This window comes from Triticum dicoccoides, chromosome 3B (genome assembly GCF_002162155.2).
Source record: "Triticum dicoccoides isolate Atlit2015 ecotype Zavitan chromosome 3B, WEW_v2.0, whole genome shotgun sequence".
Taxonomy (NCBI): Eukaryota; Viridiplantae; Streptophyta; class Magnoliopsida; order Poales; family Poaceae; genus Triticum; species Triticum dicoccoides.
The window spans coordinates 58,226,353-58,241,653 of NC_041385.1; the positions used below are offsets into that span (position 1 = coordinate 58,226,353).

General features: G+C 41.4%; 2 protein-coding genes and 1 long non-coding RNA gene across 3 annotated transcripts; 1 reads left to right on the forward strand and 2 right to left on the reverse strand.

Moving 5' to 3' along the window:
• The first annotated feature begins 1,187 nt into the window (after nt 1-1,187).
• Nucleotides 1,188-5,725, forward strand: LOC119274691. The gene is made up of 2 exons (XR_005135276.1): nt 1,188-1,515; nt 5,260-5,725. It is a non-coding gene; the product is annotated as an uncharacterized LOC119274691 (long non-coding RNA).
• On the reverse strand, nt 2,015-4,562 carry LOC119274689 (G-type lectin S-receptor-like serine/threonine-protein kinase SD2-5). Its single transcript, XM_037555410.1, has one exon. The coding sequence runs from the start codon at nt 4,127-4,129 to the stop codon at nt 2,204-2,206; it is 1,926 nt and encodes a 641-aa protein (XP_037411307.1). The 5' UTR covers nt 4,130-4,562; the 3' UTR covers nt 2,015-2,203.
• Nucleotides 5,726-6,671: 946 nt separating the features above from the next.
• On the reverse strand, nt 6,672-11,847 carry LOC119274690 (mediator of RNA polymerase II transcription subunit 9-like). The gene is made up of 5 exons (XM_037555412.1): nt 11,541-11,847; nt 8,886-8,948; nt 8,485-8,565; nt 7,179-7,237; nt 6,672-7,093 (listed from the first exon to the last, which is right to left on the reverse strand). The coding sequence occupies exons 1-5, from the start codon at nt 11,730-11,732 to the stop codon at nt 7,030-7,032; spliced, it is 459 nt and encodes a 152-aa protein (XP_037411309.1). The 5' UTR covers nt 11,733-11,847; the 3' UTR covers nt 6,672-7,029.
• Nucleotides 11,848-15,301: the final 3,454 nt, after the last annotated feature.

Sequence of the window (15,301 nt, forward strand, 5' to 3'; positions counted from 1 at the left end):
AAGTATATATCTGCCACGGTTCAAATAATAAAGTTGTCATGGTTCAAGAAATAAATTTGGCATGGTATAAATTATAAATTTTCCATGTTTTTGGAAAATAACTTTTGCCATGGTTTGAACAATAAATTTGCCATGGTCCCAAAAATTATTATGGCCTAAACTACAAATTTTCCATGTTTTAAAAATTAAAATATAACTTTTGCCACGGTTTGAACAATATATTTTCCATGGTCCCAAGTATATATCTGCCACGGTTCAAAAAATAAAGTTGTCATGGTTCAAGAAATAAATTTGGCATGTTATAAATTATAAATTTTCCATGTTTTTAGAAAATAACTTTTGCCATGGTTTGAACAATAAATTTGCCATTGTCCCAAAAATTATTGTGGCCTAAAATATAAATTTTCCATGTTTTAAAAATTAAAATATAACTTTGGCCATGGTTTGAACAATATATTTGCCATGGTCCCAAGTATATATCTGCCACGGTTCAAAAAATAAAGTTGTCATGGTTCAAGAAATAAATTTGGCATGGTATAAATTATAAATTTTCCATGGTCCAAAAAATAACCTTGCCATGATTCAAACAATAACTTTTTGATGGTTCAAAAAAAAATCCATGATCCAAAATAAAAATTTGCCATGGTCCATAAAGTAAAATTTGCCAAATGGTCCAAAAAGGAAATTATGAATGATGATGACTTTTCTTATAAACCTAGTCTAAACTTTACAAGTCTGACTGAAAACAAATCTTAACATGGTACAGGGTTTTTTACAGTTAATTTAGCAACATGGTACCAGTTTTTTTACAGTTAAAAAATGCTTGAACGGGTATCATGTTGATAAACTAATACTCCCTCCGTCTCATAATATAAGAACGTTTTTGACACTAGTGTAGTGTTAAAACCGTTCTTATATTTTGGGACATATGGAGTAACATGATAACAGTTCAGACTTATAGACAAGAACAAGTCAACGGCTATCTACTACGAGGATGTGGAGCAAACAACTTTTTATTCGGGCAAACGAGCTGGATCATGATATCAGGTCAAGCGAACGCCCACCTTTTTTATTTGAGAAACGCGAAAGCCAACCTAAACTTGATAGGGCCCGACAACACGGCCCATAATGACGCGTCAGCTCCATTGTGTTCGTGGCCCAGACGACCAGAGAGAAAATCGGCCGGGTCCGTCCCCTTCCTCCGCCGCCCCCGCCGCAGTGCCCGGCGGATGCTGCCGCTCCGGTGGACCATATCCCCACTTCTGATGGATTTCGGTCGTCCGTGCGCTCCTGTGGCAGGCCGCGGCCTGCCGTCTCCGGTAGCTCACCGCCGGCAGCGGCCACCGCATCGACAGGTTTGATTCGCAGGTACTCCAATCAACTAGAGATTCGTGTATCCTCCTACCAATCAACTACTCGTGCAAGGATTCTGAGCGCTGGGCGGCGAGGCGAAGAGCTTGAGCCTACTGAGCTCAGAGCAATAATCCAGAGGGGACGCACCATGTGATTGGCACGGTAAGCAGCAACTTCTTCCTGACTAGTACCATCAAATTGCAAAAATGTTTGTGAAATCTCATGTGCCATACACCCTGGTAACTAATAGCAGCATTACATGGTCACAGCAGTAGCATAGATGATACGTGCTAGGAACTGTACAACTTTCATTCCATGAGCAGGAAAGTAGTACATGGCTGGCTTCTCGTGTACAAACTCGCAAAGTTGCGAGCTGTTGCAACGCGCGATGCCCTACGTCTTACAGGCTAACTGAGTTGAATCTTATATGACATATATGATACACTTTCTAAGCACAACAGTAAATTGGGAGAACTTAAAAGGGTTTCTAACTTTCTAATTGTTCTGTGTTAGATATTCCTACTCCTACGATGTAATTCAATTCATTCTGTCGATTTCTCTTCATTTATTGGAGCTAGGAGCATTTTGGAACATGCTATTAGTTTCAACTAGAATAATTGGAAACAGGTCTGCATTACAGCGAGAAACTGAACAAACTATAGAACAAAATAAGTTCTTCTGCTGTAGAACAAGAAGGTTTGTAATATTAAAACATTTTGCAGATAAAATTAACTCAAGGTAAGCAGCTTCAGATTGTACCAATTGGACAAGATACAGCAGACCGGTCTTTTACTTTCAGAACATCATCTGCTCATAATCGTACCAGCTGTCTTGCTGGGATTGTCTCATTTCACCTTGGACCTGATACATCTGAGGCTACAGGTGGAGCTGAAGAGTTCACATTTCCAGCAATACCGAAATTTGGTTCATTTGTTGCGACAAAGTTATGATCTATGTTGCTCTCTGCATCCATGGTACCTTCTAAGACTTTGACTACCTCGGACATTTTAGGCCTTCCTTTGCAGTCAATCTGCAAGCACCACATCGCGAGCTTCATCATCTGAATCACATCTCGCTCGTGTGCTTGCATGTCGTTACTGCCCTTGTCAATCAAATCTTCCAAGTGATTGCTCTTCACCTTTTCTTCCAATAGGGTAATAAGATGGATGCTCTCTTCAGACAGGGAAGTGTCCAGGTTCTTTCTTCCACTCACAATTTCCATCACCACAACGCCAAAGCTATAGACATCGGCCTTCTCCGTGATTTGTGATGTCAACCATTCAGGGGCTAGATAACCAGGTGTTCCTCTCATTCTTGTAACCACTTGGCTCATATCCCTATCAATGAGCTTGCATAGACCAAAATCAGAGAGTTTAGCATTGAAGTCGTCATCTAAGAGGATGTTTTGTGGTTTGACATTCAAATGAGCAATTCTCTTCATGCAATCCTCGTGAAGATAAGAGAGACCCTTAGCTATGTCAGCGATAATCTTGCATCGCACCCTCCATTCTAACGGAGGAGCACTATTTTCATGTCGACCATAGATCCACCTGTCCAAGGATCCTTTTGGCATATACTCATAAACCAAGAGCCTATGGGATTTCTCTGCACAGAAGCCAAACAGCCTCACCAGATTGATATGATGAATGCTGCCGATTGTCTGAACCTCCGCCAAGAATTCTCTCTTCCCCTGACCAGCTCGATCCAAACGTTTTACCGCAATCCTTTCCTCGCCTAGCTGCCCCTCGAAAACAGACCCAAATCCTCCTTCCCCGAGCTTGTCCTTGAATTGCTCTGTTACTGCTTCTAACTGTTGAAACGTAAACCTCATTGGTGTTCCTTGTAGCTGACCAAACTCTGCCTCCTCTTCCTCCATCTCATGGTGTCGTCGAGTTCTTCTTCGACGTAGGATGAAAAAGATGAATGTGACGATTAAAACTATGGCACCTGCAATTGCAATTGAAACAGAAGTGCCTACTGCGGGTCCTGTGTGTAGTGACTGATCAGCTGGGTTAGGAGAACTTGGAGGTGAAGATGTTAGATTGATCGGTGGGCAGAAAATGACCTGGTAGTCGGTATCCCATGGACAACTGAATGAAGTTTCTGTGACAGCATCACTGGAGTAACTTATTGCCTCCGGGCACATCCGCACAAAGAAGGCCGAGTATTTGTTGGATTCACAGGGTGTCCCATAGCAGCAGTACATATCATTATTCTGCTCCTGGAACACTGTACATGCGCTGTTGCAGCCTCCCGGTGCCTTGAGCTCGCTCGGACACTGTGACGTGATGTTGGCAACACAGTGCGGCCCCTTTATGCACCCTGATCCCCCTTGCCCCTTGCTCGGCATTGGCAAGAACTCCATGGGTACGTTAAATCCCTGGTAGAGGGAGATGCCGAAGAAACTGTTGTTGTTGTACTGGTTGAGCGAGAATTGAGCAGACGTGTAGGGTGGCTGACCATCTCCGTTGCAGGCGAGCAAGCCTTGGCAGTCGCCTGTCTGGCACGACCCGTCGCCTTTGCCGTCAAACGAGCAGCCTGTGCGCGCCCACACGCTTCCTCCACGGGTGTCATAAGGAACCTTGAGGGTCCATGTCTTGCCAGGCTCCAGCCGCCTGCCACCGCCCACCGGGAAAGCGGCCGGCCATACGGTGTAGGGGCATCGGTTGGTGATGTTGAGTATGGTTTGGGATTGGGTGGTGACGACTGGCAGGAGGAGCAGGAGGCGGAGGAGGAAGAGCAGGTGGAGAGTCAGGGAGATACCTCTAACTGCCATTAGTGCCGTCTGCTAACAGGACTCCTCTTGGGTGAGATGATAACGGAGGAAGAGATGCCTACATTAGTGTACTTGTCTAATATGTGCGTGTTGAATAATTCAACGGTCAACATACAACAGCGACATGGGAACTGCTTTGATAGGACCAGGCTTGATTGTGGAACTTGTTTGCTTGCAAATTACTTATATCTGCGCTCTTCCGAGAAAGGGGGATTTGCATTGTATATCCGTATAACTAATGTGTTTGATGATTTTGGCTGCAAGTAATATGCACGCATGGTGCCAAATCTGAGCAAATATTACATATGTGTTTTCACATGAATAAAAACAGACTGTTTGGTAAATTTCACCATGAGAGAGTTGGCTTTTTGTGTGTGTGTGTTTTCACAGAGTATTTTAGAAACTTGTTGGATTGCATGTCTCTCTTCTTCCTGATGATCCGCTCCATGCTTTGTTGCGACAGTAACGGTCAAGAGTGAAGACCACCACTTCTACAAGTGTCGATACGTAGTCAGATTGTGGGAAATAATAAAGGGATGGCTACAGCTCGGGCATCTCGACACCTCCACTTGGCATCTCTTCCAATCCACCAACGATTGGTGGGTGAGTCAATCTGAAAACAACATTTCAAACCGGAAGGCGATGGCTTCATTAACCATGCTCATCTCTTGGACAATTTGAAATGAAAGAAATGCACGCGTCGATGGACAGTCAGGGACATACCCATAACTGCCATTTGTGTCGTCTGGTAATATGAACCCTCTTGGATGAGATGATAAAGGAGGAATGGAATGGAGGTCTAGATCAGTGTATGCTTTTCTAATATCTGCGTGTTCAAAATGTTCAATGGTCCACGGTCAGCAGCTTATGGCCTAACTCACTGTTAGCTGTCCTCCGATACAGACAGTTTGACAGGCCCACGACTTGATTGCCGCTTGCGTTAGCTGTTTACTTAGCTCCTTTCAAGCTCTTGTTGAACATCCTTACCAAGTTACCATACCTACAAACTGTTGACAGTACATATTTTTGGCTTACGACAGTGCAAACATATCTTGAACATTTTCTTTTCTTCTTTTTTATGAAAGAAAAGTAGAAAACCTGTATTACTCAATGATATTTTTTTGCTTCAGGTTTTCGTTCCTGCTCTAAGCTGATGTATATGCTCATGCTGCGACACCAGATCACCTGCAGCACTGGACCCTGGAGGGGCACTGGGGTAGCAACGCGAAGGCTATATAATCTGTGGGGTCGAGATCACTGTGGAACATGATCATGGGGGCCGGCGAGCGGAGCTGGTCAGCGGCGGCAGCGGCAGCTGCGTCGAAGCAGCTCGAGGATTGGAGTTGGAGGTCAACAATGGCGGCAACTGTGAGGGGGGACAGGATGTCTCGTGCATTACTTTTGTGGTTGGGATGTACAGTAGTTATTTCATTTTCAACCCATCTACCTCGATTACAAGTTGTCATGTAAGCCAATCTTCTTGAAAGTGAAAGCTTTGGAGGAATAGAGGAGCTCATCAAGGCCACAAAAGAAAGCATGTTGTAGATCACCATTCAGCAGCCCATTCGTTGATGATAATTACTCTCTCCGTGGCTATTTTTGTCTCTCTCTCTGGTTCGCCGTGCTGCTTATTCTTCCTGGGTTTTTCTACTGGAGCATGGTTACACTCACACATAAATTATGTCATGGATACTGTATAAAACACTCACCGGAACGGTGGAATTAAATTCACTAACAACTGATATTCAGAGGAAAGGAAAACCAAGACACCCCTGAAACAAAAACAGTTCAAATGATTTGAAGTACTGTCATTTCATGAAAATAGTAGTTGTATGTCCCCGGTTGAATCAAAATTTCGACCGGGCATGGGATGAAATCTATAAGATAAGGAAACTTTAAAATTAAAAAAAAATAGGTGCAACAATTTTTAAGTTTACAAGGAAAAAATATAAATGTAACGGCAAGAATTTTTTTCCTCTTTGTTTGAAGAGTACAGGAAATTTTCAACAAGTTACTCAAACATTTTGTCCTAAATACATGAACATATTCCATGTATGGCAGGACTTTATTTTAAATATTTTCTGTGCAGACAAACTTTATCCAGCGAATTAAGTTTTTATAAGTTGTTAAACAGTTTGTTTCACACGCATAAACATTTTATTTGACATGGATGAACATTTTTTTCCATTAACAGTGAACATATTTATCTGGTTAAAATAGTTGCGGTGATTTAAACGCTTTTATATTTCTTGACGGAGAGGGTACTCAAATAGTGTCATGTGTATCAAATACATGACCCCTAAATTTTGGTCCAACTGAAAATGAAAGCGAAGAAATTTCGTTCAGATTCGAATCCTCCAGAACTCCAAATATGAAGGCTGAGGCCAAAATACGAAACATCCACCCCCCAAAAAATGTACTATTCTAGTTGTTCTTTTGCAGTCGGTTTTGGGGAATCTGCTAGAGTTGCCCTGTAGGATTGTTACATATTTCCAGCAAATTATCAAGTAGATAGCATCAAACTTATCTGAATAAAAAATACTAGTATCTAACTGATCAGGATTGCCCCGGATTATCACATTATTGTTATGCCGATATACATCAAACAAGTTCGGTGCCTAATATCCAACCGATCAGGCTGAAGAATTCGGGGCATTCATGCATATGTGCTTGGTCAATTTTTGGCGGACTCGACCATGACTTCATAAAACTCAAAATACACACACCCAACACACAAACGCAGCTTTGTAACCACCACTTAAATTCCATGTCCCTTACTCCACAGACTACTCCAAGCATGTTACATGATAAGACGCGTCGATCAGGAATTTATTTCAAGCGGTGGTGGCAACAAGCTCCATCATAATTAATGTTCCGAGGGTCCGACTGTCAGAGCCTTTTTATCTTGTTGGATCCCCCTTAAGGAGGTCTTCCACCGAGCTTTTGTACTTCGCGATCAAATCCCTGGTAAACATGGCAATGGTTAGGATAGAACTCTACTGAATCACAAAATTTGTTGGCACGTTGTGTTGCTAAATGGAGCACTCACTTTCTTTGATCAAGCAGCTGCCGGGTTTCTTCCAAACTTTGCATTTGTCCTTCAACCGTCTGTTGATAACAAAAGGAAATACTTTCCGTGAGAATCGGGGCTTAGGGTTGGGACTATCTATGGCGTTAGCTGGTCAGTACTTTACGTGAGTGGTCAGGATTCACTGGTGAGACCCATAAGAATTATGTCATCTTTCAAACCGCAAAAGCACCTAGAGTTACACACACCATTAGTAAGATAACCATGGTCAGAATAATGAGAACTGAATATTTCTCCCAAGTTAATAGCTGATACAAAGATAAACCAGCCAAAAAGTCATAAATAGAGTTGTGGCTAAATCCTTTACAAGGCAAGAAGTTATGTAGAAATCGCCAAATTTACAATGGCAAACTATTAGTTTTTTGGGAACATTTCTGGAACTACGTGTACATTGTCAATGAGGGTTGATTATCACAAATATGGATGTTACCTCCGTAGTTATTGCATATCTACCAAACACTAACAATTTAATATTGGTAGATTATATTTCGAAGAAAACAAAAATAGAAGATCGCCTAGTGTGCAAGTTACTCTCGTAACTGTGATGAGATGTCTAGATTACATTAATGCAACTAAAATAATACTCACTCCATATCAAAATGAATGTCCTTTCAGCCTCTAATATTTTTTTGTTCTTTTACCCTTATAATTTAGTTTTAGCTGTGTTCCTACTTTGCCCTTCGTCAATGTCATCAAGAAAATATCTAATTAACTCCTCCTGTCGTTGCATTTGCATGCTTTGCTTTGCGCAGGAAAAACGACGCAATTTAATGCCCTTGGGATGAGGAAGAGATGGCCAATATCAACATTTCACACACTCTTAAATCCTGTACCCAACTCTAAAAGGGCATCTATTTTGAATGTGAGGGAGTTCCAAACTTGAAATAGCTTCATTTCTATAACAAATACAGTAGTTGGCTTAAAATATCAGGTTCCTAGTCCTTTCAGGAGAGAAAGAAAAGACCAGGGTACGACTAAGCTGCTCCACCGATCTGCTAGTGTTTCAACTTTCAAGCTACCAGGCTTAACACTTTTAGAACTTTTGGTGCATTTTGGTAATTCTGCAAGTGAGCCCACAATATTCAATTATTCATATATCGTATATTATATTTGCAACCAAACTAGCATGTAACCTCTGCAGTTAAGCCTGAAACTTGAAATGCCACCTAGTTGAAACTTGAAACAATGTTCTATTTCTCTGTCACACTAATTATTGTTATCATTATCAGAAAAGCTACCACATATGAAGTCATGTGTAGAAACTTACAACAGATTTCGAGCTTAGTGTTCCCGAAATGGAGTTCAATAACTGCTGGCTCCTGGCGAATTGACTGGTCAATTCTTCAACCTGCGTAAACAAATAAAAACAACTCAGGTTACTAGACTACCAAGCTCAGAGTAATTCATATGTCAGGCTTCAAAATTCTACAAAAGCACAATTTAATACGAAGATAGTATAGCTTATTAGCTTGGCACATATAAGTATTGAGACCAAAACATCCTAGAATCTCTGGAGTTAAATAGTTTAATTCTATTGTATTATTTTTTCATATTAAATGAACTGAATATGTAACTTTCTTAGACCAGAAGCAGTCATCTACCATACTACCACTATCACATCATTATTTATTCAACAAAAGAAAATAAGAGATTATACGAAATTCTTACCAATGCATCAAAAGCTTGATCCCTTGTGCCTGTTGCAATCGCATCACCTAATCTTGTCACCAACTGATATAGCAAGAAAAAAAACAAATAAAAGAATCATCAACCATACTGCTTAGTACTTTAACAAAGATAAGAAAATGATGGTTAGCTTTATTACTAAGATGTGCTAGTTTTGAACATGGCTTTTTCTCTCGGTCGTTTTTTCCCGTAACCCCCTCCAAGAAACACGGTTACAGGCCGGAAAACTTTGGATAGATTTAAATTTGAACGTAAAAAATGGAACCAGTACTACTAAGGATGCAAGTATTGACGTAAACAGGCAGGTGTTCAAGTGGTACGCGGTATCATGCAAGCTGCGGGTGTCCGCGGTGGTCACGGGTCGAATTCCCATGCCTCGGATTTTTCGCCAATTTTTTTTACTATCACTGCAGTGAGGGACCAACCGAGGCAAAACAAGGTAAAAGTGAAAAACAGCTCCAAGGACTCGAGCTCAAGGGCTCGGCTTAAGCAGGTTCCGTGCCGACCATCTCACCACCACTTCATTTGAGTTCAGTTGTATATAGGGTATAAATGTATTTATTCCATTACTAAAAAGTAATAATTCAAATTTCTTTAGAATTTTTCGGGCAGTTAAACACTGAGATTTCCGGTATTTTGGGGGAATAGGTTTTACCGGTGGCCCCCAGTAAAAAAACGGAAATGAATACAAAAACCTTGGTTATGAAAACAATATTGCAAAGAAAACAAGCCTCATTTCTTCATGCAACTACAAAATGTGATGGTCGCAAAATGTTATCACCAGCTTAACAAAGTTTTATGATGACACCATGATATTCTCATGTAATAGGCCTAGCTTCAAAATTGTGTTCCCCTTGTTAAGCTAAACATTGTTTTTTCTATTCCATCGTTACAGCCCCACTGTTGTATTCTTCAACATAGTCCCTCTACTCTCATTATGCCAGCACCTATGGTTGGCCAATCACAAATCTGCCTTGATATGACATTGACAGCATCAAGACCTTCTATTTAAACAGAAATGGATTATATTCCAATTTGTTCCAAGCTAGATGCTTCATAAGTGATTCCTCGAATGGTGACACGTGAACCATGTTGCAGCAGCAGAGATGGCCGTACTGCAGCAGTGACAGCATAGCCAAGTAGTAAGCATCCCCACCCCACCTACGTTGTCTGTAGGTTGGTTTCTTTTGTCGAATAAATGATTTCGTTTCACCATTTCCCCGAATGAGTGTCTGGAAAATGAGATCCCAGGCGACCCACAATCAGATCATGCAACCAGGATCACAGTTTGGCAGGGGTTGCCGCAGGTCCATATGGTGTGCAGACAAGGAAACATCTGCAGTGGGTACTTAGTACAGAGGATTGTTTCTGTTTGCAATGGCATTTTGCAATCATACCATATTTGCAATTCCATACAGATAAATATTATCCAACTTAAATGTGCCAAGAAAATTTGTACCCATGGTACTTAATACTCCTTTTTGTAACTTAATATAAGACCTTTTTTTGACACTATCATAGACTCTAAAAACGTCTTATAAAAAGTTACAGAGGTACTATGATACTATGTCTTCGATTCCATGTCAGTTGGCTTTCCATACAGGAGGTATATGTAATGGCAATGTAAGTTCATGCCATGAATCGATTAATATTATAGAAATCAATGGCATACAGAAAAAAAATTAGAAGGAACAAGAACCACATTTGGTATAACCGTTAAGAATGATATACCAAAATGATTATGTCAGAACGAGCGGTTGCCTGTACCAGAGCTATCCTATTACGTACTACTATTCAAGAATAATTGTCTCTGGTACTATTGACATAATGCACATCTGCAGAGTAACGATACAATGTTAAAAACTAGCTTCGCAAAAAAAAACTAACATGAAACTGAAAACCAAAAGTGGATAGTTAATTACTACAGTACATTAAATGATTTAATTTCACCATTTCCCAGAACGAGTGTTTGGCAAATTATATCGCAGGCAAACCACAATCAGATCAAGCAACCAGGATCACAGCTTGGCGGCGGTTACCGCAGGTCCATATGGTGTTCAGACAAACAAACATTTGCAGTATATACTTGGTACAGAGGACTGTTTCTGTTTGCAGTGGCATTCTGCAATCATATCATACAGCTAAATATTTTCCAAGTTAAATGTGCCAAGAAAATCTGTACCTATAGTAGTACTTAAATATGTTTTCGAATCCATGTCGGTTGGCTTTCCATACAAGAGGTACATTTAAGGAAACCGTAAACTCATGCCATGAATCGATTAGTGATGCAGAAGTCAACGGCGTACAGATTTTTCTAAAAGGAACAAGAACAACCAGTACCAGAGCTGTCATACCAAAACAATTATGTCAGAATGGTCAACAGCCTGCACCAGAGCTATCAGCAGATTTTTCTAGAGGATTGCTACTGTTCAAGAATAATCCTCAGATTATCTCTAGTATGCTTGACACAGTACACATGTGCAGAGTAATAATACAATCTTCAAACTAAACCTGAAACTGAAAACCTAATACTAGTAATACATTAAGAATTGGCCAGCAACGAATACCAATCAGCTCGATACCAGATTCGTAACCGAAGAAGATGCTGGCTTTCTGGAGAAATGGATCCCAACTTACGTGGAGGAGGTGGAAATGGGACGCGAGCGAGGGGTGGTGATGCTGCGGCGGCGGCGTCGCTTGCTGCTGCTGCTGCTGCGGCTGCTGCTGGTACTGAAGGGCGTGGGCATGGTCGGGCTGCGGGGAGAGCACCAGCGGCCGGTAGTGGTCGCCGTGCTGCTGCGGGAGCGGCGGCGGGTGGTGATGGTCCATCTTCTCCCTTCCGACCTCCTGCTGGACGGATCTGTGGCGATTTGGATCGAGGGTTTGGGTTCTAGGGATTTGACAGGAAGAAATGGGGAATTTCTACTACTGTACTACGGCCTTCACTTCCGACCCCCCTACTGGTGCCCACCTACTCTACTCTCTGTATTTTTGTTTTCCGTTTTACTCCCTCCGTTTCTAAATGTAAGCTTTTTTAGAAATTTTTATACAGACTACATGCGGATGTATATATACATATTTTAGAGTGCAGATTTAATCATTTGCTCTCGCTCCATGTGTGATCCATATTGGAATCTCTAGAAGGTCTTATATTTAGGATCGGAGAGAGTATTTACAAAAAGGACTCCGGATTAGCCAACGACATGATGCATCCCATAAAAAAATGAAGATTACAATTGGGTCCTTGGAGCTAGCTCCGACCCACCATCATCGCCGACGTGGGCTGAAGGTGCCGCTACCGCCGCTCCCCCGGAGCCAGGCATGACCTTTTAATCTACAGCCGGGATCTTTGCGGACGAGAAGTTATCAACCTCGGTCCTACTGGACCAGCGCATCGGACATGAAGCAGGACAAAGTACCATCGGAGAAGAGATGATGCCTCCCTCGCTAGCGACCAAGGTGGAGTAAGATCTAGCACCCTCCCTCCAGAAGAGACCAATGCGACAGCGCTGGCCCATCACTCCTATACGAGCTCTGTGGGTCCACACCGATGCCAAAACTCGTGTCGACGTAGCGACGAAGCCAGAGCACAAAATCCCCTTCAAGGCCGATGTCGCCGCCACATCAACCTTGATCCATCACCAAGGGACAGCAGGAACACCTATCCTCCACAGATCAACGGACCTGCGAGGCCACCAAGCAGCCAGCATCGTCAAAAATCACATCGGGATGGGGGCAAGCAGTAACACCTATTTCACACGACGCCGTCCCCACCACCACAGCGCCGCCGCCGACACACCAACCCCAACACCTATCAACATGCCAGAATCAGAGAACCGGGGTTACCCCACCCTCATGCCTTCGGAGCGGCGTTGGAGAGAAGGGAAACCGCCAGCCACGTCGGTGCGCGATGAGGGAAACAAGGGCGCCTGTAAGTTGCTTTGTTGCACGGCGCTACTAGATTGCATAAGCCTTAACTATTACGTTAGCACTCTGTTCAAGATACGTAACACTTTGTCTTTCAGATATTTTTTACTTCCTCCGGTCCATATTACTTGTCTTATACTAATTTGGCTAGATATTGATGTATCTAATGATAAATAATATGGATTGCAGGGAGTACTTTTTTTGTAAATGGTAGCTTCAAGTTCGCTGAACCAGGGACGGAGCCAGGATTTAAACATATATAGGGGATGAAGACAACAGCGAGAGTGAATTTTTTTTCTTCTTTCAGCCGCACCCATTTTCACTTTTTTTTTTGGAATTTTAACCCATCTGTTACAGTGAGAAGAGAATAGTAAATCTGGGCACTAATGGAAAGACAAGGTGACGAGAGATGTACAGCAGTTTACAGATCAATTAAATTAAGGTCCCGGTATTATGTCCGGCAGGATACGAGAGCAGCGATACGGCGGACGAGCTCGCATGCTCCTGGTTTGTGGACCAATGGTACAAGGTCACGTGGAGGATGCAATTATGGACGGAGAGAAATACGGCTTCGTATGAGGAAGAAAGGGTGGGATACAGGTGCGGGCCAGGAGGGACGTCGTGACGGAGCTGGCTGTCGCCGTGACGGCCGCATGGATGGTGTGTGATTTAGCAGACCGCTAACGTGATGTGATAGCTAGCTAGGAGCAGCATGCAGGAGTTTAGAGTGAGTAGCTTCGGTCTCTCTATGCCTAATTTGTTTGCATGCGAACTAATTAAATGTTGTTTCCCTGAATATGGTTAAGATTGACATCTAGCGAGGAGCAGCGCGCTGATCCGTCCCTACGAAAAAGAGGCTCACAATTTGTTAGGCATAAATATGATATGCCCACTTGCTTGCCTTGGGTGAGCCAAGAATACCATTTTTCTGTTATTAGGGCAACTTCATCGCTGATCATCAAATCTCTCGCAAATGTTCCAATCGAATGGCCTGAACATTTTTTGTTATTACATCACATAGGTTTTTGAAAATGATTCTTGCCATGGGAACTTTCGTCACACTGCATATTTTTTGAAGATGAGTTTTGCCATGGCAACTATATGTTACAACATGTTATGTCTTGAAACAAATATTTCCATGGCAACTTTTTATTACTTTGGATATTTTTCAAAATAGAAAAAATGGATGCATCACATATGTTTTATAGATGAATTTTTGACAGGACACAGATTTTGTGAACATGGTTCCACGCCACGCACCCCTTTATGAAGAGTTAATTTGAAAAAAGCTAGAACAAACGAAAAAGTCTGTTTTTTTTAATATACATAGTCAACCGGTACACTCGTGTATAAAGTTTCACAAAGAAATCACAACTGTGGTAATATAATCAGGGAAAAATAAAAAATAAAAGCTATATTAAAAAAATTGTTGATGAATAGTATAATCCAATTGTATGTTCTTCACTCGGAATACCATGGGATTCAATACTTTATGAAATTTCACACATGAGTAGAATAGTCGACTAGGTTTGATACACCACAATTTCAGAATTTTTATGTTTTTCTAGTGTTTTTTGTTGCATTTTCTATACATGTGGGTGCGCGTGCAACCATGTTCACCTTTATATTTCGTTTTTGCCATGATTAATTAATATATACGCACATGACAAATTGTCATGTTTTTCAACATGAATTTTTGCCAAGTCAACATAAGATCTTTGCACATGGCAACTTATAAATGGTATTCATGTGTTGGAAAATTAAGAACTTTGCACATGAAAAATATCATGAGAACTGACGAATTGACCATAGCTCAGATGGTTAGGTTCCTAGTGGTAGAACCAACCCATCAGGATTCAAGTCCTAGACTTGGGACTAGTGCTCACATTTTCCTGGATTTATTTTAGACTTTTCGGCGATGTGCGTTCAGTATGAGGAAACGTTCTAGTCGACCATGTGGCACCTATGGTGAGTTTGTCAATCTCAGGATGTTGTACCGACTCAGTATCTTAGAGGTGCTTATAGGAGTAGGAATGTGCATGCATCTGTATATGGGTGTGTATTTACTTGTATGTGAGCATCCATACCATGTTAAAAAAATCATGACAACTATTATAGATGTTCCTTTACATATGTTTTACCTTAGAAATGTAAGCTCTTTCTTTTTCTTTTTCTTTTTTTGAGGAGAGAAATTTAAGATCTTTCTGCATGGCACATACCATGGCAACTTAAATACGCTTCAACCTGGCGAATTGAGAACTTTACACATGGCAAATATTACGTCAACTATTGTAGATGTTAACATAGGTTTATAACTTGGTAATTTTTTATACTAAAAAAACTTGGTAATTTTTGCACATATCAAAATACCATTGCAACTTAGATATGCTTTTCTCTTGGGAAATTAATATCTTTCCACATGGCAAATATCTCCTCAATTTAAAATTTGTTGTTGTTGTTGTTGTTGTTGT

Excerpts from the sequence above, each read along its gene's own strand:
- LOC119274689 (XM_037555410.1), bottom strand. The coding sequence starts at position 4,129 with ATGGCAGTTAGAGGTATCTCCCTGACTCTCCACCTGCTCTTCCTCCTC.
- LOC119274690 (XM_037555412.1), bottom strand. The coding sequence starts at position 11,732 with ATGGACCATCACCACCCGCCGCCGCTCCCGCAGCAGCACGGCGACCAC. Across the intron at positions 8,566-8,885 it reads ATCAAGCTTTTGATGCATTG|GTTGAAGAATTGACCAGTCA; the intron begins GTAAGAATTTCG and ends TTGTTTACGCAG. Across the intron at positions 7,094-7,178 it reads CAGCTGCTTGATCAAAGAAA|GGATTTGATCGCGAAGTACA; the intron begins GTGAGTGCTCCA and ends CATGTTTACCAG.